Below are 26322 nucleotides of genomic sequence, written 5' to 3'. Positions count from 1 at the left end.
GGGTCAAAGTGCTTTTCCAAATCTTCTAGCTTTGCTGCAGTCAGGAGCTGGCCTTTGCCCTAAGGCTCATTTCTGTCAGAGATTTACCTGCTCTTAGCTCAGAGCTGGGCTGCTTCCCTCTCTCTGCCTCATTATAAACATTTAATATACATACTACTGTGTAAGGGACCATTTCATAGAGTTAGAAATACAGCAGTCAGAATGGAAAGGAGTTGAGGTGAGAGTCCTTACAGTTCTAAAGCCATTTGCCAAAGAAGTGATTTTATTTCCTGATACAGGCAGTTGTGGCCAATCAGTGCAGAGGCTGGAGAGGTACAAGGTCTGTGTCCTGGCTGGGGAAGAGAAAAGGCAAGATACAAGATCACCCTCATATTTGACTCTAGGGTTTTTCAAGGAGAAATTTGCTTCATAAATTGAGTGTTGTAAATGCTGGAGGGGACCTCCTCACCTGTCTTTTTGGTGGAGAAAGTTTTTGTTGTTTCCAGGCATCACTATCTGTGTTTCATGGTAGGGAGGTTAGTCCCACTGCCTAGCTCAGTGTGCTTTTGAAGGACCTTTTCACCTTTGACACAAGCCTGCTGTGGAAAGAACTTAGTGTTGACAGTTCTGCTATTAAATTACCTGAGGTGCAACAAAAAGATACTTTTCTGTTTGATTCTTTCTGGGATTCTTAAACACTGACTGTGGCTGTCCTGCATTCACTGTTGAGAAAGGTTACAGGGAGGTCTGCCTTTTGCCTGGCTGAGCAACAGAAGCCACCAGCATGAGGGAACACCCATCAGGGAAGAAAAGGTTCAGAATTGTTTTCTAATCCCTTTTTTTTTCTCTCTCTCTCATTAGGTGAACGTTTGGCTAAGCCTGAAAGAGGTAAAATGCGAGTGCACAAAATATCCAATGTGAACAAGGCCTTGGATTTCATTGCCAGCAAAGGAGTCAAACTAGTATCTATTGGAGCAGAAGGTAAAGAAATGAGCTGATTTGTCTGGGCCCAAGCTGTGTTTTGCCGCTGCCTTTCCCTAGCAGCTGCATGTCATATCCCTTCATGTTTCCCTTGCCCCTTACCATGTCCTAGTAAGATGGAAGACAAAGGGGAGGTATTAGGCCTTTATTTTTCCACCTTTATACCAAGCTGCCCAACCTGATTCTCATTTGGGCCAATTGGTCTGGTCCTCCTGTTTTTCTCCTGAGTTAAAGAAAACATTGACTTTTATATTGCTTGTTGCTGAGCTGCTGGGAAAAGATCCCCTGTTGCTGTAGGGCATCCCATGTGCAGGCACCATTACAGGTAAAGTACCCTAGAAATTCCAATTTTTGGGGCTTCCAGGCTTCTTGTGCACTCCAGAAAGCTGGGTGCTCTGGCTGGAATCCCGTGTACTGGTGTGGAGATCCAGCTCTAGATAGCAGCAGGGTTGCCTTCAAGATGAACTTGTGGATCATGCAGGCAGCAGGGAGTTCTATAGGATTGTTGTCTTTTTAGCAAAGATATTCAGTGTTTTGCAGATATGTTACCCAAGACCCAGGAGGGCTTGCAGGTTAGTAAGATAGTTTACTCTTTTATAAACCTTACCAGCTTGTCATCTGGTTTGTTTTCTCATGACTCTTGTTTTCCTCTGCTCGGAACCTGTGTGTGAGTCCTGCCTATCGACTCATGTTGTCACTGTTGCTGTGGAGACACAGCTTCTGTGGTATTTCTAGGTTTGTCTTTACAGTGACCACAGAAAATGACAGAGGTTTGCTATCTCCATGTTACAGATGGAAATACGTGGTTTCTCCAGGGAAACTCATGACAGAGCCAGGAAATGAGCCAGTGATACAGTTCTGGATGAGCATTCCTCCCCCTGGGGGGTCATGGAGCCGCAGGGCTGAGCCCAGTCTGTTCCTAGCCCTGATGGGCAGAGCAGTGCCATCATCCTGTCAGGAATTTTGGCCTTTCAGGCATGCTCTTGGGAAGATCCCCAAAACATGTGCTCATCCTGTGGTCCTCTTGTTCTGTGTCAGAATACCTCAGCTGCTGCAGGTGTTTCTTTGCCTTACTGAGACCTTTACCTCAATATTAAGTTTATGGAGACTTTGTAACAATTGCAATAGGTATCCAGGAGCATTGCAGAAACTTCCTTCCTGTGTTTGGTATTTAAGAGCAAAATATAAGAGGTGAATGGCTCAATGATGTTGATATTTTGCATGCAAATATCTTCTTCAGTTTTCTCAGGTTCTTCCCACAGGAGCAGCCTGAGGGATTTGCTGGTCCAGAGTACTCTTTATGTAGCACAAATACATATCTAAGTTAATTTTGTGCCCTTACGAAGAAGACTGATTGATCCAGGGTCTGATACAGTAGTCCATAACTATAAGAGACCCTTTCCAAACTGGAAGCCAGAGGTCTTCTACCTTAAGACAGCTCCTGCTGTCATTTGGATCTTGGAAAGACATTTAGATCCTTCTGGGAGTCTAGAAGTGTGTGAAACCTATCTTCCCTGCACTCTTTCACTCTTTTTTTTTTTTTTAATCACTTCTCCTGAATCATCTGTGACTGTACCCTCACAGCATTTAGAAATCATTTGCAAGTGAAATGGTGTGTAACCAAAGATCTCCAGGGCCCAGTTATTCAGTGTGGCTCCATAGCAGTTACCCTGTTCAGAAATAGGCTGTGAGGTGCCATTTGATGACAGAAACCATGGCAGTCTGAACAGTGATCCTGACCTCCCTCCCAAATGTTCCTGGCCTTGTGATTGCAGCATGGGCTCCCTCATCCCAGCCCCTGCCCATGCACCCAGACCAAGGCCAGGCTTTTCTGGTTGCCACCAGCAAACATAACCTGCTGCATGGGCTTCTGCCCAGTCCACCCAGGTGCTTGGTATACAGTAAATCACACATCAGCTATAAAAATGGGCTTTTACTTTGAAAAAGTAACAGCAGTAACTTTATCTGTGGAAGGGATTATAAACCTTCCCAGAGCATGAATTTTAAGGGCTTACTTTTCAGACTTTAAGAAGACATCATACAGCAGCAAAATAGAAGATAAAAGCCAACGAGGCAGTTAGAACACTGTAATAGGAAAATGAACTGTAAATGCCTCAGTTACGCTGGGCCAATCTAGGAAGTTTTCCAAGTGGCTTTTCTCCCAGAGGAGGTAACCACCATCCATCAACACTGTGGTAGTATTGTCTGGGACACTGCACTCCTTACCTCAAGGTGGATTGCTCCATTTCTGGGTGTTTGCTGGGCAGTGTAGTACTGTATGAAGTTGTGGTTCTTTGTATGCATTAAACAGATGGTACTGGCCTTCAGTGTCCTTGCTTTATTTAGTTTTGTGGCTAAAAAATAAGCTCCAGAAGGAATTCCAAGGAGACTCTCAGGTCAGTTTAAGCTTTGTGAGACCTTGTTTTTAATCAGAGTTAAAATCAGCAAAAATGTTTTCATGGACTTGTCTCACAGTTTATCAAATAAAGATCCCTCTCTGCTTTTCACAAGGCAAGCTCTGCAAGTATGTCCCAGTGACCAAGCACCAGAGTTGAAGAGGACAACTTCCTGCACACAGCATGGGCACAAAGACATATTCTATGTCCATGTTAAATGGAGGGTGAACCAAGGAAACAGAATAAGCAATGAGGTTAAGAGCTGCTTTTTACAAGCATCTTTGACTATTAAAAACTCAAGATTATTTTAAACATCTTGGTTTAGCCAGAGTCCATAGGATCAAAGCAGTTGTGGCATACTGCAGATCTGTGCAAATCTGGATCAAGGAAGGCTTTAGCCTGGTGAAGTTTCCAAATAGTTTTTCATCTGCTTTTAAATCTCACTGTCATCTGACACCTCAGGAACCTTCTTTTGCTGTAATAGATTCCATACTGGTGTCAAATGCTTCTGGGATTTAGCAGACTTACTAGGTCAAGTATGTGCCCCTAGGACTATTTTATTTGCATCGCTAATCCACAGAAAGTTGCTGCTCCCTTAAACAGATGTGGCTCAGTTCAGGATAACGATAATTTTGGATAAAAAGATCCCTGTTCTCACCTGTGCAAGTGAAAGAAGAAATAAAGCTTAAAATTTTGCAGAATTGCAGAAGTCCCATCTGAGAAAAACACCAGGCAAAGCAAGTCTATATTTGATGGTGGAAAGAGTGGGGGGAAATAAGGTCTTTCCATGCAAGGAGTGAAACGTAGTGATAAATTTGTCCCTGTCTCCTGCCTGCTCACAATTACAGAGCTAAGATGTATCACCCCACCATCAGTGCCAGCCATCTGTCCGAAATCTGGCAGGACCATCATTATCAACACATGTTCTGAAGATAGGGGCATCATGGATGCTCATCCTGTTTTTTATTTGGCTTTTGTTAGGATAAAGAAAATGCAGAGCAGCCTTTATTTTATGTCACCGTTGTTGTTCTGTGTCTCCAATTCCCAGACCATAATGCCATCCTGCCAGTTGGTCATCCCCTGTATCTCCTCTTCTTCATGGGGTAACCAGAGCCTGTGCTGTCATGGGCAACTCAAAAGTAGCTTTGGGGGAGGGGTAACAGTTTCTGTAGCATTGATTCTGCTTCTGACTACCCAGGTCAATATAAAACAGTAAGCTAAACCATTTTTGCATTTTTCAAAATGAGTTCATGCATTTTAAAAAGTGATGCCATTTTAAAAGCCTCATCCGTGTAGCCAGCCAGTCCTGCTCCCACAGACTGAGCATTGGCTAAGCCCTTAATTGACTGCCAAACAGATGAATGAGAGTACAGTGTAGATTGTGTGTGTTTTGTTTGTGGTATTTGCTACAATAATGGGAGCTGAGTGGAAGCATATTCACTGGTGCAAAAAATTTTGTTGCAGTGGATGCAGATACCTCATCAGCTTTACCCAGCAACTGATCCACCCCCACCTCGAACAAACCTCACATTAATAACATGTACTTGCTGCTGCTGTTCAGACAACAGATGCTGATGGTGGAGGAAGAGACAACACTTGCAGAGGTCCTGCCTAGGAGAGAACTTGGAAAGCACAGTCAGGCAGAAGACTTACTGTCTGACTTCTTAAAAGTGAACTGATCTCCCATTACTGAGCCTTACTGTTATCAGCAGGGAACAAACATGGCATCTTTAATTAAACATTTGGTGGTTATAGCTTTGAAGTTTTACATTCAACTTTTTAACAGTCCTTATGGAGTTTCTTCCTCATCATCACCACAAAGCAGAAGGCTTCATGCAAACCTGTTTTGCAACCATGTTTTTTCACTTTTGTTTCTTGGACATGTTCCACTCTATGAGAAAGACTTGTGGCAGCTGAAGGGATTCTAAAGGAAAAAGAAGGATGGCAGTGGGGAATGTAGGGGTGGAAAACTGAGTGACTGAGACCCAAAGAGCATATGGCCTTTCTGATCAGGCTGGCTGGCTTTGTAACCAAGTTGACAGGAGACGATTTTTGTAGCTCTAGAAATGAAGAGTACTTTCCTAATTCTAAAAAAAACAAAAACACTCTTGTCAACTCTGTTTAAAAGAGAAAAAAAAGAAGAAAATTACTGGGGATGATCACAGCATCACAGAATCATCCAGGTTGGAAAGGACCTCTGAGATCATCAAGTCCAACCCTTAATCCACTAACACTGTGGTTACCAGACCATGGCACTGAGTGCCACATCAATCTCTTTTTAAAAGCTCCAGGGATGGAGAAACCACCACCTCCCTGGGTAGCCCATTCCAATGTCTGATCACCCTCTCTGTAAAGAATTTTTTCCTAGTATCTAAACCTCCCCTGACAGAGCTTAAGTCCATGCCCTCTGTCTTACTGGTAGATACTTGGGAGAAGACACCAAATTGATGTGATTGGTTAAATGTGTATCTCAGGTTGGATCTCTCACTGATTTCATTCACATCAATATCTGCTTTGGTAGGTGGTGGGTATCAAAAAAAAAAAAAAAAAAAGAGATAAAGTGATGGAAATACTTTGTGCTTCTTCCAGAGCAGCTTTGCTTTGATGACCTGCTAAGGAAGAATAAAACATGGGAGCAGGGAGAACACATCTTCCTTTTTAATGGGTAGTGCAATGAAGAGGGCTGGGGGAGAAGAAATGCTTTCTGCCTTAATCCCACCAGCTAACTTTATAAAACTGGAATTTGAGAACGTGAGCAGAGCATAGTGCTGAGTTCTAATGCCACATTAGCAACTTAATACCATCTGGTTTTATGTCAGTATCTTGACCTTTATTTCCAATTACAATTCATGGAACAGTAATATTAATTAGCTGTTTGAGCTTACTGATTGATTTATGAATGTTCATAAAGAATATTCAACACTAAAGTATTGCCAAGAGATTTTAATCTAGTCCATTAAAATAAAGAGTTTAGTTTCAGATCTTAAATATACCATAGAATACTGACAAGTGCTGTGGTTTTTACAAGCATTGGGGTTTTTTGCTTTTTGAAAATGTTCACAAATACATATCACTTGAACAATACAAGCTGAAAACATGGATGCTTTTCTGTTTTAGCTGTAGTACCTCTAGTATATGTAAAACCAATAGTGAGTATTTTCCTTTAAGCTGATTGTGGCCCTTCATTAAAGGGGTGGAGAGTGCAAAGGTTGTAGAACTGAATATACTTGCTGCTGTCCACATGCAGACATGGTTTTTTTCATGCCATCAACTGTAGTTCTTTAGTATTGCAATGAAAAGTTATTGGCAATTTAACTCTGGGCAAACTGATGCCCCACCAAGATTTCTGTGTATACTCTTAAATACAGAATGGAGTGGACACAGGAATTTATTAAGTACAGCAGGGTGATGTGTCTTGCTTTCTGACTTTCTAAATCTGTAAATACATAATGCAGTTGTTTGTCAAAGCACAGCAGAGATAATCCTTCTAATTTACACTGGAAGTTGCACCAAATGTATCACTAGATCACAAGCTTTCAGGAATTTGTACCAGATGGACATGCTTTCTGAAACAATGACCTTGGTGCTTGCTACTGTTCTGTTGGTTTCAAGTACCCTGAGGTTCACATTTTCAACATTTTTCATAAGAAGGAAAAAATCCCTTATTGGCTTAAAAGGGAAATTTCAAATACTATTACTTTTATGGCAGGATCCAGACACGTGGCAGTTGCCTATACTGCAAATTTTTCCTTGCCCCAGAGCATGGGCAGCTTTAGGGGAGCAGTGATAGAGTGTGTGTGGTATCTGCAGGAGTTGAAAAATTGTTTCCAGCAACCTTGTTAGATCTTGAATTACTCTACCTTCAAACAGTAGGTTAAATCCTAACCCTTTTCTTACTGAAAATACTTCTGTGACCTGTCAGGTGTCTGTGAAAGATCCCTGTGCTGCGCAGGAACCTGACGAAGAATGAGCAGGAGAAGGCAGCTTGCTAGTTTCACTATCAAAAAAGGGAAAGCTGTAAATTTCATAACATGTATATGTAGTCTGTGCAGAGTTTTTGTAAACTTTTGGCACTTCAGACCCAACTGCTCACCCTTTGAAATCTTTTGGCACTAAGCCTCTTTCTGAGCCAGCATTCCCCTAGCACCTCCCCCTGTATCATACCTCACACACACAAGTAGACCTGTTCTAAAACCTCCAAGGTGATTTGTATTGCAGAGTCTAATGAGCACAATCTGCTTAATATTTTAGTTTATGTTATGATTTGCTCAGACTGGTCAGCTTGAGTCTTTCCTTCCTCTTCAGAGAGGATGCCTGTACCTTGAGGAATACTCTACTGTGTCTTGACAATTTTGTGACTGAAGGAAATGTTATATAGTTTGATCTATTTAGGCTTGCTTAAAAAAAACAAGCACTTGGGCTCGTTTGAAATTAAAATATTAATGTTTCTTGGTTTGCTTAGTGATGCCATGTTCACACAACAGAACCAGCTGTCAGAGCTTGTCTGCTCTGGGAGATCTTACTGGTTGTTCTGGTATAATTACACTGGGGCAGTTATATAGATCACCTGGAGTAGACATACCAGAATAAGAGAGGAAGGCTTTTCTTTTTCCCATTTTGGCTTACAACACTTACAAGTGGTAGAAATTAAACCTGAACAAGTTGTTTATAGGCCCCTGTGGGGAATGCCACTGATCTAAATTGATCCCTATTCCTGGTATTTTGGATGATCAGTGTCTGTTTCACATTCAGTATGACACTGCAAGAGAACCAGTCTGATTACTGGGTACTACTGAGCAAGACTTTACTGTACTGTACTAGTAGAGCATCTGGGTGCTCTTTTTTTACTAGAATTTGTACTTCCAACTTGATGTCTTCTATTTTTGCTCTTTCTACCTTTTTTTTTTTTTTTTCCTTATAGAAATCGTGGATGGCAATGTTAAAATGACTCTTGGAATGATCTGGACCATCATCCTTCGTTTTGCCATTCAGGATATCTCAGTTGAAGGTAAACCTCATTTCTTTCCAGTCACTGTTCAGCAACAAACAACGGGGATAGCTAAATTGCTCTGCCACTTCAAGGGCACAGAATGTGCTCTATGTCACCAAAAAAGATCCCAAGGAGCTACCCTTTCCAAGATGCCCTGTCATCTGAGTGACATTTCTGGTCTAGCTCAGGTATAATGAGAAGAGTTTTTCACATCCTCTTCTTTTAGGATACTTTTAGAGCATCTGAAAGGAATGGCTAAGCCTGAAAGCCAACTTTGATGCTGGAATCAATTGTGTTTCTTGCAGGTTGATTCAGGGACTAGCACTGAAAATGGACCTCTTACAATTTCTACAAAACTCTTCTGTGTCTAATCCTGAAAAACTATCTCCCTATTACAGAGCCTTGTTAAGAAATTAATTGTAACAAAACTGTCCCAGTAAACTCTTCCAAACAAGAAAATTTCAGACAATTGATGTTAAATAAAGCACAATTCAATGCAGTCTCTATGAAAGAGGAGTTGATATTTATATTGACATTTGATATTAAATAAAGCACAGTTCAGTGCAGTCTCTATGAAAAAGGTGTTGGTCATGTATTTCTAGCATATGCTCCAGAGATTCTTGCTTTCAAAGAATATGAGTTAATTGTTGTGCTTGCTTGCTTTCTCTAGAGACTTCTGCTAAAGAAGGACTTTTGTTATGGTGTCAGAGGAAGACAGCCCCTTACAAAAATGTAAACATCCAGAACTTCCATATCAGGTGAGTTACAGGAGAACTTAGCTTCACAATCTGTGCTCTTTTCATGTGTCTCTTGGTATATTCAACAGTGTTTCTGACAGATCTCCCAAGGAAACGCAAATACACATAACACAGTTATAGTGTAGTCCAGAGGAAACTAAGCATAGGAAACTAAAGAGAGAAGTTACAAGAAGATCTAAGTACCAACATCCCAATTCCTCATTCTAGTAACAAGTGCTGCTTTTGTAAAGTTCTTCAGAGCATTAAGTCCTCTGAGAGCAGTATATGTGCAACACATCTTTTGCTCTGTGAGAACTCAGAACACACTAGGGGTCATGAAATAAGGGCTTCATCAGAAACTTCTATAGTATGGTGGAGTTGGGAAGGTATGAGAGGTTTGGTTGCTTATATTCCTTAATATTTCCAATGGCAGATATTCAGGTGCAGTTTCTGCATAATATGGCTTTTTCCAGCATATCTTGGAGACCTGGATGAGCCATATAAATGTAAAGCACTTTTTTGAAAGCTAAAATACCATCCACACTAGCCAGTACTATAGGGAAGCTAGGTATAGGCATCTGCCTTTCCTGTAAATAATGCACTGTGTTCCTCCTTTATGGGTTGTATCTACACTGTTTTTCAACCTTGGCTTCCACACTTGCCCTTGCATGCTCCAACAGGACATGCACAGAGAGTTCAGTATAGAACTGGCAAAAAGGAGGTGGCAATGAAAAGGAGAAGTCCTAACCACAGTGTATTTTTGTAGGGATTGAAAGGAATTTTTATTGCAGTCTTGTCCAGGTACAAGACATGGCTTCTTCCCAGCACTTAGAAAAGCACTGTTAGCTAGAAACTAAACCAGGATTAGTCATCCAGCCTTGGTGCCTTCCCTCATGCCTGTCACTGTGTCTCTCCCTGGCTGAGCACTGCTCATTGTGCTCTCTTCTCTTTCTCTCCCAGCTGGAAGGACGGACTTGGCTTCTGCGCTTTAATTCACAGACACCGCCCAGAGCTCATCGACTACGGGAAGTTACGAAAGGTACAACTCAATTTCTTTGTCAGACCAGATGCTTGGCTCCTTGGAAGTAAAGAGGGAGAAGAATTAGCTTGATGAACATAATTGAAGAACTTCAGCACAAGCTGGCAGTTGCAGGGCTGGGGGGAAGGAAGGAAGGAGGGGTGAATCAGTACATTCAGGCTTCTTAGTGAAGCGTGAACTTAATGAGCTTCCTGCTTGACTTTCCCTGCTCTCAGGCAGCTTTCTGTGAGACACAGCTTTTGCCAGCAAACCTGGTGACACCAAATGTGAGACTAGTTCTGTGCTTATGCCACAGGATAAATGAATCACATCAGGTTTAACATTTCTGTGGAGAGTTGGATAGAAACTGACTACCTGGTGTTCAAGTGCTCATCAAGTGGTCTGTGTGCCCTCACTGGACACTCGTCACATGCTTCCATCTTGGCACTGCACTGCTGGCTTCTCCTAGCACGTAGATATCAGGTGCCTGAAAAGCATTTGCCATAGCACTCATTTTTTTGAAGTTGCCACTGCTAACATGGTATCCATCTGCTCCAAAATTTGCTTCCCGTGTGCCTTGGTGACAAGATTGTGAAGTGAATGATGAGAATAAGCGTCCAGTGGTTTGTGCTGCCAGCAGTGTCTTTACCCAGCAGTGTGATGGAAGGCAAAACTGAGTTTTCATCCTACTGGCATTCCTTCAGCATGCTGAGATCCACTTTCACTATATTTTTGCAGATGTGGAGTAAAATGTCACCAAGAGCATAATTTATGTGTCATTACTGGGACTAATACTCAAAAAGTTGTACCCTCTGATCTCATGGGCTGGTTGTGATAAAGTGTGTACGTGCTCGATGTTAGTTAGGGAAATAAACTTAAAAGCCCATCACTAATAGGCCTGAGCTTTTGGATCACTGTGTAAATAGGTAATATGTAGATGAGTTAATCAAATTAGCTGCATCCTTGAGGCAACAAATTGTACAGTGCCTGATCTGTTTTGCAGTAACCTTTTAGATCTTTACTGTCTTGCAGAGCAGTCAATTATATTATCTGGTCATTTTAGTGTCTGGAGTCAGCACATGATGGGTAAACAGTGGGGACAGACTACCTGTTTACACAAACAGCAGCAATAAAAAAAAGAATTATTAGAGCTACATTTTCAGTGTCTCATCTTGGGAAAATAAAAGCAGTTAAGCAATATGCATTTGTCAAACCCAGCTGGGTAAATGCTACAGTGTTCTCTATTACCAACAAGCCCTGAAGCCAAACCCTAGCAGAATGGAAGTGAGAGAAAGAAAATTATTTGTTCATATTGGCTGCAGGCTTTTTGAGGGAAAGGGGGGTGTGATTCTCCTAGCCAAAATCAATGTAAATGGGAAGGGATTTGTTCTCCTTGGAGTAAGGTTAAAGGGAACCAGCATCTTTTGTTCTCCACTTGCCTTTGATCCCATCTGTCATCAGTTTATCTTTGCCCTTCTTCAGTCTTCTGACTCTTTCTGTATCATTTCTATTGTTGTTCTTCCTCAATTACTCTAAAGACTAAATGCAAGTTTGAGAACTTCCACTGCTGAAACCTTGAGCAAATAGCTGGGAAGGACTTAGCTCAGAGCCTAGCCATTAGCTCTGGCAGTTGATGTGTGCTGAAGGGAAGTTGCCTTTTTAATGTTAGATCTTTGAATCCCATATGTAAAATGTATAAATATGGCACCTCCCTAAACACAGTATTTGCCTGGAGTATTTCTGTCACTTGCTTCCTCCTTTATCACTTCTTTCTCCCCCTTTTGGCTCAGTTCAGTTGATTCTTGCTCTTCTCCTTGTAGCCTACTTCTTCTGTTCCCTTAAAAACAAACAAACAAATGAAATGTTTTGAAACATCCCTGGCTCTGCAGAGGACTTTCCTTACAGAGAAAGGCAGGAGAAAAGCTGGTGAGAAGCAGCCACCATGGTGGTTAGTAGGTTAGAGGTCCACCTCCAATTGGAACACATTCCAGCCCTGTCGATTAATTAATGGCAACCTTTGGCAATGTTGTTTTTGCATACACATACATGTATAAGATAGAGAGGTGAACATCAGTCTAAGGTGCTAAGAGGTCTGCATTGTACCTCCTGTTTAAGCAGTATTCTTTTTCAATTTTAGTGGTTTTGCTCTTTCACAGAGGCTGTGTGTCTATGCTATAGACCATGTATTGGCAGTGTATGCCAGCAAAAGGCAGCTGCATGTCTTTTTCCCAAAAGCTATCAACTTGTTTCATCAACACAGTTGTGTATTGAGTTTATGTTCCTAGTTATTTTTCCTAACCTAGCTATGTTAGTGGAGCATGCACAATTCTTTTTTGGCTACATGCACTGCCTAGCTGAAGTTGCTTGTATATAGCAGGCCTTGAAGTAAAAGGTGCAAGTTCACCCTGCTTGGTGTCAGTAACCATAACACCACAGCTACTTGCTTGGTTAGATGGTTTTTATTCTGTGCAGATCTGTCTGCTGTTAATCAGCTCACTGTAGATAAGATCTCATGATTCAGCTTATGGCCTGCATGTGAAGGATATGCAGAAGATGGGGTTTCCCTTCCTCCTTTTACCCCTGACTATAGCTCAACTGTGAGCCACATCTAAGATCTTTTATCAAGTACAGTGGTTGACTGATAGCTTTGACACCTCCTCATATGCCACAATCCAAATACAAACCTGGTCTGTGTACTGCTGCCTTGGATGTATTTATTACAGATATTCCAGAAAACAGGAGTTGTACAGACTGGATTTCTTTGCCAGTGTCTTAAACTCTGGCAGATATAGTAAGTGATTGCTCTGTCTCAATTCCTCTCCCTTCCATCTCCTTTCCTGATTGCTGGTTAATAGAATTTTTTTTATGTCACACTGCAATAATTGCCATGGCAACCTTGTGTGCTGCAAGGACTTGGAAATAGCTGGAGGAGGAGAGAAGCCCTAACTGTGTGAGTTAGGGCTGTGGTGAGAGAGGGGGAGCTGTGGCAGTCTTTAGTCAGCAAAAGCTGGGAACGTGCCATGTGGGCATCTGTTTAGGGCAGGTTTGCTATCTGCCACCATTAAAACATTGTAATTCCTCCAGGGTAAAACTGTAGCTTTCCTTGTGGCTGGCCCAGCTAGAGCCTGGCAAGTTACTGCTCCTCCTCCTGTCTCTATTTCTACGCTCACTGGGTCACCTCTGCAGCACCTCATCTGGGTCAGTGTTCTTCTGGGCTGCCTCTTTCAGTTGTAGAAGGAATCAGGGGACAGGTGGCTTGGCTTCTGCTCGCTCTGCTGCCTTTGGGTCCCTAAAGCATACTTGCAGCTGTGGTGCTGCAGTGCTGCACTGTGAGGTTTGGAGCTGCCAGGACCATCTTTGCTACTTTATCCCTTTCTTTATTCCTTTTCACGGGACCAACTGCAACAGGTGATTTCCTGATGCACAAGGGGATGAAACTGAGAGTGGTGAAGTTTGGAGGAACTGCACAGGGCTTGAGATCCTGTTGTAGGGGAAACACTGCTTCTTGCAAAAAGATACATTGCAGCTTCACTGTCCTTGAGGGGGAGCTTTTGCCACAGGCAACAGGGTCTTTCTAGGGTTTAGCCTTTGCTCATCTGAGAGCTGATCTTGGGCTTAAGTAGCATTAACTCTAGCTTCATTGCCCAAGAGAATATGTGATCATAGAACATACGAAGTAGAAGTCTGCTAATTTCATTTAGGTGAGTCTTAGTTTCCTGCATGTTAAGACTTCCCGCTCTTCCTTTGGGAGTACCCAAGCCCAGTAAATTTTCCCATCAGGAAACCTCTCCCAGCTCCCAGCTTAAAATCTCTTTTTAACCTTTGGCAACATTGCTCCTGGTGTTGTTACTTGCAAACTGATAGGAAAGCTATCTACAGTTAGTTTGCTCCTCCCTTTCCTCCAGGAGAGGCTGACAGATGTTCAGGCAGCTCATTCGCATGGGTCTGTGCTAAAGAAGGGTCTGTGTTAATGCTAAACACTCTGTCAGGGTGTTAGTAATGAGATGGTGGCTATGATCAGGATGGGTCGAAACCTGGTACACAATGGTGACATTTCTTCAGAAGTAGAAAATGGCACATGGGCTAGGGGAAAACCTACCAGGGAGCTGTGGCTTGACATTTCTGGATGCTTCTGCACTTGAGGGGGAAAAAAGGCTGTTACTTTTCCTTCCTAAACTGAGCTAAGGCCCTGTCTACATGTAGTGAACAAGGTACATTATACACCAGCTCGTCTCTCATTACATGCCATAGTATGGTTCCTTGTGGCTGTAGAACAGTAAAAATCCCCTGCCTACACCACTGCTAGACTCTGAGGAGGTGTGGATATAGATGTATCTGATGTAGTGACCATTGTAAGTGTATTACATAGGAAAAAAGTACTATTTGATATAGAGATGGGGGCCTGTTACTATGCATGACAGCTGCTGGCTTTATCACAGTGCAGTATTTCTTCACTTTACATTTATTTGTCCCAGTAGACTATGTGGAGGTCACTGCTCATGTCTGTTTTGATGGCCTCTGTGTGTGGTTTACTTTGGTGAGATGAAGCATTGCTTTCTGCTGGAGGCATTCACCAAAAAGAATATGATGCCAATATGGGAAGCCAACCCAATGCATACATTAATTAGGTATGCATTGCAAGGAAATGATTTTCAGAAATGGTTTTCAGAATAGCTCATTTTCCTAGTTTCATGAAGACTAATCAGCAGGCTGCATAATGACCAATGCCACTATAGGACAAGGGGCAATAGTTTTAAATCAGAGAAAAGTAGATTTAGATTGGATGTTAGAAAAAAATTCTGTACCATGAGGGTGTTGGAAAAATGGAACAGGTTTCCCAGGGAGATGGCTGAGGCCTCCTCCCTGGAGATATTCAAGGTGAGGCTTGACAAGGCTCTGAGCAACCTCATCTAGTTGAGGATGCCCCTGCTTACTGCAGAGGGTTGGACTAGGTGACCTTTAGAGGTCCTTTCCAACCAAAATTATTCTATGGGTTCTATGATAAAGGAACTTTTCTGCCTGCCCAAGCCTGCCTAGCTTCATCTTTCATGCTGGGTGTGTTTAAAGGAAACTGCCTGCTGATTAGAGTTCAGGCACAGCTTAATCTTCCAAGGCAGTGTAATAAGCAAAGACACTTGATCTCAGAAAAGAAACAGAATATAGATGCCAGTGTAGAAAGAACAAGATTATACTGCTTATTTCCTAATTTTTAAGGCAGGTCTTGGTGTGAGTGGCACAAATGACAATATAGAGAGTACCACCCCATCCTTCCTCTCTTTGAAAAGACACTTAGCAAACTTGGTAACTAAACACTAGCAGTTTATGCACAGCCTTTCCTCCAGCAGAAGCCACCTGTCTCAACAGTAGAAATTGTGCAAATGGCTTTTGTCATCCATGAAGTGGATTAAATCTTCAGAATAACTAAGTGTCATGGATATACAGGAATATAGGATTCAGGTTGTTAAGAGTGTCTCAACTTATAAGTTGGTAGGTGTCCTGCTCATCATTATTCTGGAAACAATTTGCAGTGGTCTTTGATTTCCAGTGACATCTGAATTTCATATTCTCTTGTGTGGCTCTTTAAATATGGTTACCTTTGTGATATGAGTCATGATTTGATAAGTCACATTTAACTTTGTTTAGGATTTGATTACTGTGTATTCATGTCTGTATCTGAAGTGCATCCTGCTGCAGCAGAAGGTTTACAGATAGAGGAATAGAAATGTACTAAGGAAATGACCAGTCTTGTGAAGCACCTAAGAGGAAAAGCAATAGGAGCAAAATGGGTATTTTTATATATATTTGTTTTGTAAAGACTTGTTAAAACATTTCCCTGCCTCCCACTCAACTGGTGTTCAAAAAACTGTACACTAACTGAGGACAGCACTCACTGCAGATGTTGTTACTATTTTAGTATTGCTTAGATGTTCTAACAGATACACTGCTCTGCAGTTTTTTAAAATGGAAGTTGCAAACCTAATGTAAGCATGAGATGTAAATGTGAGATACGGTCATTTACTATCAGTAGAATGTAAAGCTGATTTTACTTTAAACTAGGTTCAAAGCAAAATGTATTATTGCTTCTTGTTGCAAGTGCATAGATTGGATGTTAATTATCATATCATGAGACTCCAGGCTCTGCTTTCAAAAGGAAGCTAATTATTTCATCCTGCTACATGAGGATTTACACATAATTTTGTCTGGACAGCACAGACAAAACCAAGCACAATAGCTCTGTTTTGAGAGAAATTCTATGTAGCATGTTACAAGTTGATGCTGATACTCTCTCTGTTTCTTTCCCAGGATGATCCTCTCACTAATCTAAACACAGCTTTTGATGTGGCTGAGAAGTACCTGGATATTCCCAAGATGCTGGATGCAGAAGGTAAAGGAGAACCCAATGGCTTTTAACTTGCTTTTTATAAAGAAATTTTTCACTTCTTCTAGGTGGACTTGTATTGTACAGGAACTCAGTAACCTGAATGCTTCTTCTATCACTTTATACTAAATGTATAGGGCAAAAGTTACATGGAACAACGAATCACAAGTTCTGCTTCCTCCTTCCTCCTATGCCCCTCAGTCTTGGTGTGGAGATCTTAACCTGGGATTGAGATGCTAGGTAGAGAGGAGTAACACCTGGAATGTCTGCTGCTGACTGAAGCCTTCTCTTTCAAGAATTAGGTTTAATACTGAGTTTATGTAGGGTGTAGGACTGAGTTCCTTTTGCTCCAGAATTTTTTTCTGGGCTTTTCCTGACATTGCTGGCGATCTCTGTTTTGCAGGCATGATGTCAGTATTATAAACTGCTTCCTCTTACTACTCAGAAGTGTTGGGCATGAAGATCTCCCTCACTTCCCTAGGTCTGTAGAACAAGGCAGAGATTCATGTTGGTCAGAGGTGCTTTTGCTGCTGTGACTGCTTCTCTGATGCCAGTAGGACAGCAAAGATTACTTTTCAGAGCCTTGTCAGGACCAGCTTCACAGTAGACTTTGAAGACTGTAGTTCTGGAGTACAAACAGCAGCCTGAAATAGTTCACTGTTGTTGGCTGTTTGCCTGAAGCCAGCTGGTTTCAATGGTGGAAGCTGTCTTGCAGGCTTGGTTTGGATAGGAGAAGCAGTTAAGTAAGGGAGAGAGGGGAACAAGGGTGGGGGCTGAGGTAGCTGAACCCTGCGAACCCTGTATTTAAGTAACGTATTCTTAGGTAGTATTTCCTATCCCCAGAGATGGAGTCTTGCTTTCCCTGCATTCATCATGCTGAGGTCACAAAAAAAACCATGAGGTTTCTGGAATAGATTCAAGTGCTTCCTGCCATTCTGTAGGAAATAAAGCCATCTCCAAAATAACTGGATCTAGCATCAGACCTCAGCAAAGTTAGCAGTGATGATGAGGTCTCCTTGCAGGAGCTCCCATTGCTCTTTCCTGATGATTCCTCTCCCTCATGGAGTGGACCTAATGTGCCTTGCTCCACAACATTAATTCTGATCTCTGGAGGTGTTGAATTTCTTCTGAAACTAATGAAAGGACCTTTTGAAATTTAAGCTATCATTGTGTTGAAATGGAGGACAGGATTGTGGAAAGGAAGGGACAAAGGATCTTTCCTGAAGAACTGCATGGAGGAATTGCAGTATAAAATGTCTATAAAATCCCTGTCAATCTGCTGCCAGTTTGGGTTGAGTACATTCACAGTAATGTTCTCAGGATGGGAAAGTGCTGTGGCACGAGACACTCTGATACATGGCTGCATTATCGTGGTCAGACCCTGGAAGCAATTTTATCATGAGGAAGGAGAACCAAGAGGGTGATCCTGACTTCTGAGAGAGACACATCTTCTGGGGAATACTGGGAAGCCCTGTGGAGTTGCTATGACAAGTGAACACTCCAGCAGGCCTCCTGGACAGTTGTGGTTCTCCCTCGCCTTTGCTTTCCTCCCATCAGTTGATTATTCTCTTAACGTGAGGTTTTTTTTGACAGACATTGTTGGAACTGCCCGTCCTGACGAGAAAGCCATCATGACCTATGTTTCTAGCTTCTACCACGCCTTCTCAGGAGCCCAGAAGGTATCACAGGATCCCAAGTTCCCTCCACAGAGCACACCTGGTGCCGTTGCTAATGTCCAAACCTTTTTTTTTCTTTCTCTTTCCTCTAGCTATGGGCATCTTTATTATTATGTTCTTGGTAGAGTTGGCTGTTGGTTCAAAGTGGTGCCCCAGACATAATACATGGGGCAAGGGAACCAAGAGTCCCATTTCCCTATAGTCAGTGATACTTCCAGTGGCACTTGCAGATGCTGGCACCTTGGCCCACACACACACATTTAAATCCAAGGGAGTGGGGACCTCTTGCCTTCTCCATTTGCCTTCCAAATGGCTGAGGACCTGCACCCCCATTCCTGTGAAATCTGCACTAGGATGCTTGGTCTCACAAAGGTGGAGACCACCACATAAATGCTCTGCTCAGCAGGACACTGCAGCCTCTCCCACTGCAAACAACACTTCTACCCATACACTTACTTTTTTCCCCAAAGATGGAGGAATGGAACTGACTTAGTGGTTTTATGAAGGATCCAGTTCATACCCAAAGATTTACCTTTCACCTGTGTTGCAGGTTCCCACACCCTTTGCTTCTAAGGTCTGAACCTGCCACTTTCTTGAGTTGTGTGACAAATTCAGTCCCAGTTCACCTGGGGCTTACCAAGCACACTTAACAAGTCCATCCATGGTGATTTTGCAAACAGAGCATGTCTTATAGTGACAGAAATGCCTGGTTTTGTTCACTGGTTTCTGTTTTCCCCTCTTTTCACACCCACCATGCTGGAAATCAGGCAGCTGAGTCCTTGGTGTGTCTTTTGGCCGTTTTACTGTTGGTAATGGAGTCGCTGAGGGTGAAACACTTTGTGGGTGAAACCTTGTACACATCTCTTGCCAAAACCAGCCAGCTGCCTGAGCTTTGGTGCTGTAGGAACAGGCAGTGCCTGTTGCAGCAGAGTAGATACTGCGTGTAGGAAGTTCACTGTGTAGGGCGGCTCTGATCTCAGGCTCCTAAGAGCAGAGAAAGGTCTTGAGCACTCAAACCTCCAGGCAGCCTGTTTGTATCCTTGGGCTAGGGTCCCCACAGCAGCTGTGGAGGTGCAAAGCCCGGATGCTCAGCTCGGGATCCCCTTGGATGGAGGGGGTGGGATGTGGGATGGGGGGGGTGCCGCTTTGAGCCACAAGCCAACACTGCTAGCTGCCTTCTGATCCGAATTCCCAGCTCTCCGCATGGAATCTGTTTGGCCTGTCCTGCCGTGCATGATGGGAAGTTTTCTCCCCCTCTCTCATGCCACCCATGACTGTTTTGTTTTATTCTATGTGCTGCTTCTTACTTTATCCTTTCAACCTCTTTTCCTTCTCTGCACAGATATTATAGGCACGCTAAGGCCGGATGAGAAGGCCATAATGACCTATGTCTCATGTTACTACCACGCCTTCTCAGGGGCGCAGAAGGTGAGACTTTACTGCTAACAACCCCCTCCCTGCTCCCTGCACTGCCCACAACCGCTCCTCTCCGGAGGAACGTGCCAGAGCCCCATCTGCCCCCGGGCGTTTGCAGGGAAGCCCAGTGCATCCAGCGATGTTCTTGGATGTGCCATCTGTAGTCTTGCTGGAGAAGTGATGTAAATGTCCTTTCAAACAGATTTGAGCTGCTCCTTCCCTCCAGTTTCACACCCCAGCGCTGGAGAAAGCATTTGGTAAAGCTGGCATCAAAAGATGAATGAATGCTGGTACCCTTTCAGTGACTAGTGGGCATCATCCTGGCCAGGCGATGCGCCTCCAGAAGTACCACAATCAAACCAGCCTACTCCAGGAAATCACAGCCTGTCCCCCTTGAGCTGCCATCCTGCCTTCCACACCCAGCCCCCTCTAGGTCAGTGGTCTTCTCCTAGGCTAAATCGTCTGTTAGCTGGTTACATAGCACTTCTGTGCTCCAGCCACAAAGTCCATTTCTACCAGGCCTTGAGCATCCCCAAACACATGGTTCTCCATTCCTTGCTTCTCCCTGGTCATTCTCTGTTTCCCAAACCACCTGTATGTTTTATTTATCTTTCCTCTGCTTTGCCCATTTTCATAACTTGAGTCATTCTTCCTCTTTATTCCAAAGTCTCTTTGCCAGACATCAGGACAGTTGTCCTCAGAGGAGCCAAATAATCAGAGTTCGTATTTGAGCAAACACAATTTCCCTGATATCCTTGGAATAGAAGAAAAAGGTCCATCCTTTCCTCCCACGCCATAGCCTGATGGGGCTGCAGCCTTTCCCCAAGATCACTGCTAATTTCAGATTGTAAGCTTTGGAACTATAAAATGTGAAGTTCAGGACAGCATTTTTTATGTTACAAACAGATGTCAAATCACCCTCCTTATCCCAGCCACAGCTTCTTTCTCTCACTAGGCATTTTCTATGTGAGACACAGTCCATGTCTTGCCCAGCCAGCTTGAGGGTTAACTTGCCTCCAGGAAGACTCCATCTCTTTTGTATAAAGCAGTGCTCCTGGTGGCATACATGATGAAGATACCATGCTGATGCTGGCTTTCAGAGGGCATAGGTTCCAGGGAACAGATCTGTAGTTCAAGCATTTTGTTCTCTGCCTTATTCCCTATAAATTACATGATACAGTCTTGTTTCCAAGAAACTGAGAATATGCCCCACAGCACTGCTGTAAACTTGCCCATTTGGCATAATCTGGGTAGTCATGACTTTCTCACTAGGATCCTACTTTGTGAATAGTTTGAAACCCTTAAGACCAGGCTGTGAGCTTTGGCCAGCTCATACTTGCTCAGGAAGACTGTAATCTCAGAACTCATGCCAGCCCTGATAAAGCCTGCTGTTTGCCAGGTGCTTCCGAGAGACTGCTCCATGCTGTCTGCTTAACCTGAAGAATTCCAGATTGAGGAAACAGCAAACCACAATATGAGGAGGGTTGTGGCCTGATGCAGGAGCAGCTGTGCCCGTTGCCTATCCCTGCCTCTTCTTTCTGCATCCATTCTGTGATTTTGAAACCTGCTGAGCAGGTCCCATGCTCTCATCACCAATTCAGGTGGATGCTAGGTCTCCAGGCATAACTGAAAACTTCTACTGCCTCAGGACCTGAACCAGGTAGCTGGGGCAAGAACTAGAGGTGAAGCTTCTTAGTAATTAAAGCTTCATCTCCATGTAGTCTAACTGGTTTACAGGATTAAATTTTTGTTATTTTTTTTTTTTTAGCCATCCTGATGGGCCAGCAACTTCAGTGTGCTATGACAGGGGAGGCACAGCTCCTTTTTGGAGCTGCCCTAGCTGTACATTAGCCAGCTGCTTAGTGACACAGATTCAAACCCCCAGGCAAAGTGATTACTGAGTGCAAGTCCCAGCCCAGATTATAATGTGTTGCTACCTCGTGCACGGTTAGGTGACTTACTGTGATATCGCTCCATTTTTCATTCAGATTTTTCATTACTGCTACCAGTCCTGAAGGGGAAGTCCCATGAGCTGCTTTGTGCTTCTTTCACTCTCTTATACTGAGCCTTTGAAGGTACAGGGTCCCCAGCCTGCCATGTGTGTGTAGATGGCTGCTTTTTCTTTATGCCATTTATATATATATATATATATTTGTAAGTATACTTGCTTTGGTCAGTTTGCTTGTTTTCTAACTGCTTCTGTCTTTCACACTAAATGCATGCAACTACTGGTTGGCTTAATATTTTGTAAAATTTATTTCTGGGATGAACATCTCTAACTAATGTTTTACCATTTTATTAAGACACCGTGTTTGGCATACAGTATTCTGGAGCAGTCCTCTGAGGGCAGAGGACAGCAACAGGCAGGCATCTTCCCAATGTAGTGCACTGTGGGAATGCCTCCCTGGATGATCCTTCTCAGCAAAGAGACCTGGAGCCGTGAGCTAGAGAGAAAGAGAGTTAATTCCACTTCCATCCTAAGCAGTCCAAGTCAGACTTGAAAAGTACAGAAAAGACAAAAGACTGAGAAATTACTGTTACTTGGGCTATCCAGATTTCCCTTTTGAGCTTACCAAACGGCACATGTACAGCACACAGCAGTGTGGTATTGAGCAGAATGCCCTGGGCTTGCCCTCCCCACAGTCTCTCAAGTGCAAAGCAGTTTCATGTGTCAGGATGATGCTGCACTGAAGCTGAACAGCTCACACAGGTTCTCTGAGAATACAGGTGTGCAGCTTCCAGCCCCAGGGTGTTGCAGCTTCTCAGTGATGCTCCATGCCTTGTGGGCATCCTGACCTGTCTGGAGCCTGTGTGAGCATCCTGAGTGCATCATTGCCTTTAGCAGTGTGGGGAAGCCAAAGTGGCTTTTTCCACTCCACTAATGAATGTGTAGGGACAGCTGCCTTGGCCTCATGTAAACAGTTTAATGTGCCACTCTTCTTTTACCTCAAAGTGTTTCACTGGGGTTGCCATCACCACAGATCAACTCATTAGCAGCAGTGGGGGAGGTATTTGTGGAAGTGACCTGAAAGCACTGAGATCTTTTTGTCCTACCTCGTTTAGAACTAGTGAGTGTAGCACTTTGGCGATGGCATTAATGGTGAGAGTGGCCACAGAGCCTTTCCTGCTGTTACAGCAGCATGCTGTTCCATGGAACAGTCTGGAGCAGGCAAGAAACATAGGGAAGCACGTACTGCTAGGGGAGGGAGAGTCTTTACACTTCAGCTGTTAGGATAATACAAATGATATTGCAATTGCTGACATTCAGAGGGCTTTTGTGTTTGGGCAAATGTTCAACACACATATGTATATATACACATACTTAAAACCTTGGGTGGCTGGAGGAAATCTATTGTGGGATACATGTAAATATGCCTACAAAAAATGGGGTCCCCCCACCACAGCTGGCTGCTGCTGCAGTGGGATCCTGGGAGAGAGAATTAAGAGTGTGCAGGGAGCTCCTGTCCTGAGATGACTGAGATCTGGCACCACCAGTTCCCTGCAGTCACTAGGCACATCATAGGAGGGCTCAAGCAATGTCTGTTTGACATACTGTTTGGTCCTATGTCTATCAGGTTTTCTCTGGATATCAGAAAGCACTCCATTAAAGTACAAACTTTAGTTTAAAACAGATCAAAGTACAAACTTTCTTAAATGTAACGATTGTTTGCACTTTCTACACATTTTTTTTTTGAGTGAAATTGCTCTTTCTCCTGCACAGGTCCCTCTCATGTGTTTTAAATTAGTTAATATCTATGTGTCTGCTAGCTGGCTCACTTTAGTGAAGGGACAGATGACTGTATGTATGTTTTTACAGCTTCCTACAAATAAATAAGATTGCCAGATCCCCTGGGGCCTTAGCCTATACACCACTGTATAGCCTGTGACTTCATTGCTATTCTTGCTGCCTGGCAACAGCTGCAAAAATTAGAGGATTTTTCTCAAATGGCCTTGGAGATTGAATAAGCAGATAATAAAAGGCATTTTAAAAATAGAAGGATGAAACTTGCCAGCTATAAGCTCAGCAAAACTTCTTTTGGCACCAATCCCACATATATTTTTGAGGCAGGACACAGCATTCACAAGTGGTCTGTTGTGGTGTTGGCACATGCCTTCTGCTCTCCAACTCCACTTGGCCTCTGTAAAGAGGGCTGCTCCATAGAGGTCCTGTGGATAGCCCTAGCACCTTCCCCATGCACCAGGGCAATATTGTGGTAAGAGGATGCTGAGCAATCCCCTGATGCCTATCAGAGGGGCACATGCTCATGAGGATTTGCGACATGGCACCCACCATGATAGTGATAAAGGGAGATGATACCCACAGATAGATGCTGTGTAAGGATCAGCCTGCTGTGTGTCCCCCATGCTAAACCCATGCATGGCACTCCAGGGCAGACTGCCTGCTCCTTAGTTCATAACTGAGATTTTTCTGATCATTACTTTGTTCCAAAGTCATGTTTTAACATGTTCAGGTCCCTGCAGAGAACAAGGATTTGGTCCCACAATGGGGAAAGAAAAGCCCAAATAAATAGTAACAGGCCCTTTTTTTGGTGAGTCTTGTTTTGGGAGAGTAAGCAGAAAGATTACGTAGAAAGGGGAAAAATAATCCTTTCTCAGCTGGACCATGAGACCCTGAATACGTGGTAGGTGTCATGCAGTGAAACGCTGGAGGAGGTGGCCCTGTAATGAGTGCCAGAAATAAAGGGAAAGCTGGAATACAGCTCTGATGGGCAGAGTTTTAGGTTAAGTGGAGAATCTACCACTTTATCTTACAAACAAAGTTATGAATTTTGCAAAACCCAGTCTGTGGAGTAACTGTTTAGGTAGCTCTTTCATGCATTAAAAGCATGTAGAGAGTCTTTACCAGCTTGCCACCACTCAGTTACTAGTGTTGCATCTCTGAATGCTGGTGAGGAGAGTGGAGGTGGTGGCAGAAGTCCTGTGTTTGTAAAGAGTCAGGTCCCTCTAGTAGGAAGCAAACAACAGAGGCCTGCAGGAGCAGCCTCAGAAAAGTCAGAGACATGTGGTTGTCTTACAAACAGAGAGTGGGGTCAGTAGAGCTGAGAATCTCTGAAGAAGTGCATTCACCTGAGAAGGGAAAAAAAAATTGTTATAGAAGGTCAGACAGAAAGCAAAGAGGTCAGGACAGATGTTTCAAAGTACAGACAGGTTGCTAGAGCAAGGGTTGGAGATCTTACCTGCAGGTCTGTAGCTGGAAGCTAAGCTGCAAGCTTTGGCTGTTTGGTTTTTTCACACTTTTCCCTTCTTCTGTTTTGTTTCTCTTCATCAGGCGGAGACAGCAGCAAATCGTATCTGCAAGGTCCTGGCAGTCAACCAAGAAAACGAACAGCTCATGGAAGACTACGAAAAGTTGGCCAGTGATGTAGGTGTCTATAGTGCTGTTGGTTTCTGGTTGTGGTATGGAGAAAGGAATTACATTTAGCACTGGTAACTAATCTTGAGGGATGAGCAACCTACTTTAAAACAGAAAGCTTCCATAAAGAAGCTTTGAGCTTTTCAGTTTATCTAGAGCAGCCACAGAAATGCTAAAATAAAAGTCAGTCTGGCTTAACTTGCATTCCTCAAGAGTATACCACTTCATAACATCTTTCATACAAATTGCAAATGGCAGGAGGTAGGAAATGGATTAGAGAGAACTGAATAAAAATATTTGAGGAAAGAAAAATGCATTTGCTGATAGTTGGAAAGAATCTGTGTAAGGTACGAGCTGGACACTGATTTGGTTAACTGACAGCTGTGAAACTACAGAAGTGACCAAATGTAGACTGGAGTATGTTTGTGGAAGATAAGTAGTGAGGGAAAGACGAAGAACAGAAATGTGAACAGCCCATGAGCCTGATTTCAGCCTGGTCTGAAAAGCACAAAACACTGCTCCAGATACTCTATAGACTGTCCATTGCATTATCATTTTGACAGCTCCCAGGATAGGTTTGCTGAGGATGGCTATTCAAAGAGAAACACTGACTTCAAGGAAGCTAGAGAGGGAAGAGTGTAAATGGAGGAAAGAACTTGATTTATCCTGTCAGACCCTTCTGAAGGATACTTCTAAAGGATATTTGTAGTATCCTTTAGTTAATCAATAGTTCAAACAAAAACCTTTATCATAATCTCAGGATGTAGTTTGGTCCTCATTGTGTGAAAGCTATGCCTTAAGTGTGTTGGATTGGCAGTGCTGCAACAACAGTGTGAAAGTCGATAGGCTGCCCATTAAAAACAAAAAAGTACTTCCAAAAAAGCTGGAAAAGTTTTATTTATAAGCTTTGCTTACAGCAGAGACTTTCTTACCACAAACATAAAAGTAAATGGTGCCTGGTGAGATCAGAGCAGCGCCTGTAGTTTTAGGACAATTTTCAGTTCAAGGCTTCTTGTCATTGCTCCTCCCAGCTGCTGGAGTGGATCCGTCGCACCATCCCCTGGCTGGAGAACCGGGCCCCCGAGAACACCATGCAAGCCATGCAGCAGAAACTGGAGGATTTCCGGGACTACCGTCGCCTGCACAAGCCCCCCAAGGTCCAGGAGAAGTGCCAGCTTGAGATCAACTTCAACACCTTGCAGACCAAGCTGCGGCTCAGCAACAGGCCAGCATTCATGCCTTCAGAAGGGAAAATGGTCTCGGTGAGTGGGGGTGACTGCTCTTGTACACCCCAACCATGCCTACAAAATGGGAACTCTTCTCTGCCTATGAGCAGGCAGAGCATGCCCACCTTCAGAGTGGTAGGAACCCTATAG

At 43.3% G+C, this 26322-nt stretch overlaps 1 protein-coding gene across 6 annotated transcripts in view; it reads left to right on the top strand.

The window, feature by feature from the left end:
• The window catches only part of ACTN1 (actinin alpha 1), an 88186-nt gene that overhangs the window by 45479 nt on the left and 16385 nt on the right, over nucleotides 1-26322 (top strand). For 4 of the 6 annotated variants that reach the window (XM_071744439.1, XM_071744441.1, XM_071744445.1 and 1 more), the window contains exons 3-10: nucleotides 841-960; nucleotides 8278-8364; nucleotides 9017-9104; nucleotides 10044-10122; nucleotides 16405-16486; nucleotides 18074-18159; nucleotides 24863-24955; nucleotides 25978-26208. In XM_071744439.1, the coding sequence (XP_071600540.1) occupies nucleotides 841-960; nucleotides 8278-8364; nucleotides 9017-9104; nucleotides 10044-10122; nucleotides 16405-16486; nucleotides 18074-18159; nucleotides 24863-24955; nucleotides 25978-26208 (866 nt within the window). Of the gene's footprint in view, nucleotides 1-840; nucleotides 961-8277; nucleotides 8365-9016; nucleotides 9105-10043; nucleotides 10123-16404; nucleotides 16487-18073; nucleotides 18160-19498; nucleotides 19585-24862; nucleotides 24956-25977; nucleotides 26209-26322 lie in introns of all 6 variants that reach the window. The other 2 variants (XM_071744443.1, XM_071744440.1) reach the window with 1 other exon arrangement.

Source organism: Heliangelus exortis, chromosome 5 (genome assembly GCF_036169615.1).
Source record: "Heliangelus exortis chromosome 5, bHelExo1.hap1, whole genome shotgun sequence".
Classification (NCBI taxonomy): Eukaryota; Metazoa; Chordata; class Aves; order Apodiformes; family Trochilidae; genus Heliangelus; species Heliangelus exortis.
This window is presented reverse-complemented; position numbering and strand designations above follow the sequence as displayed.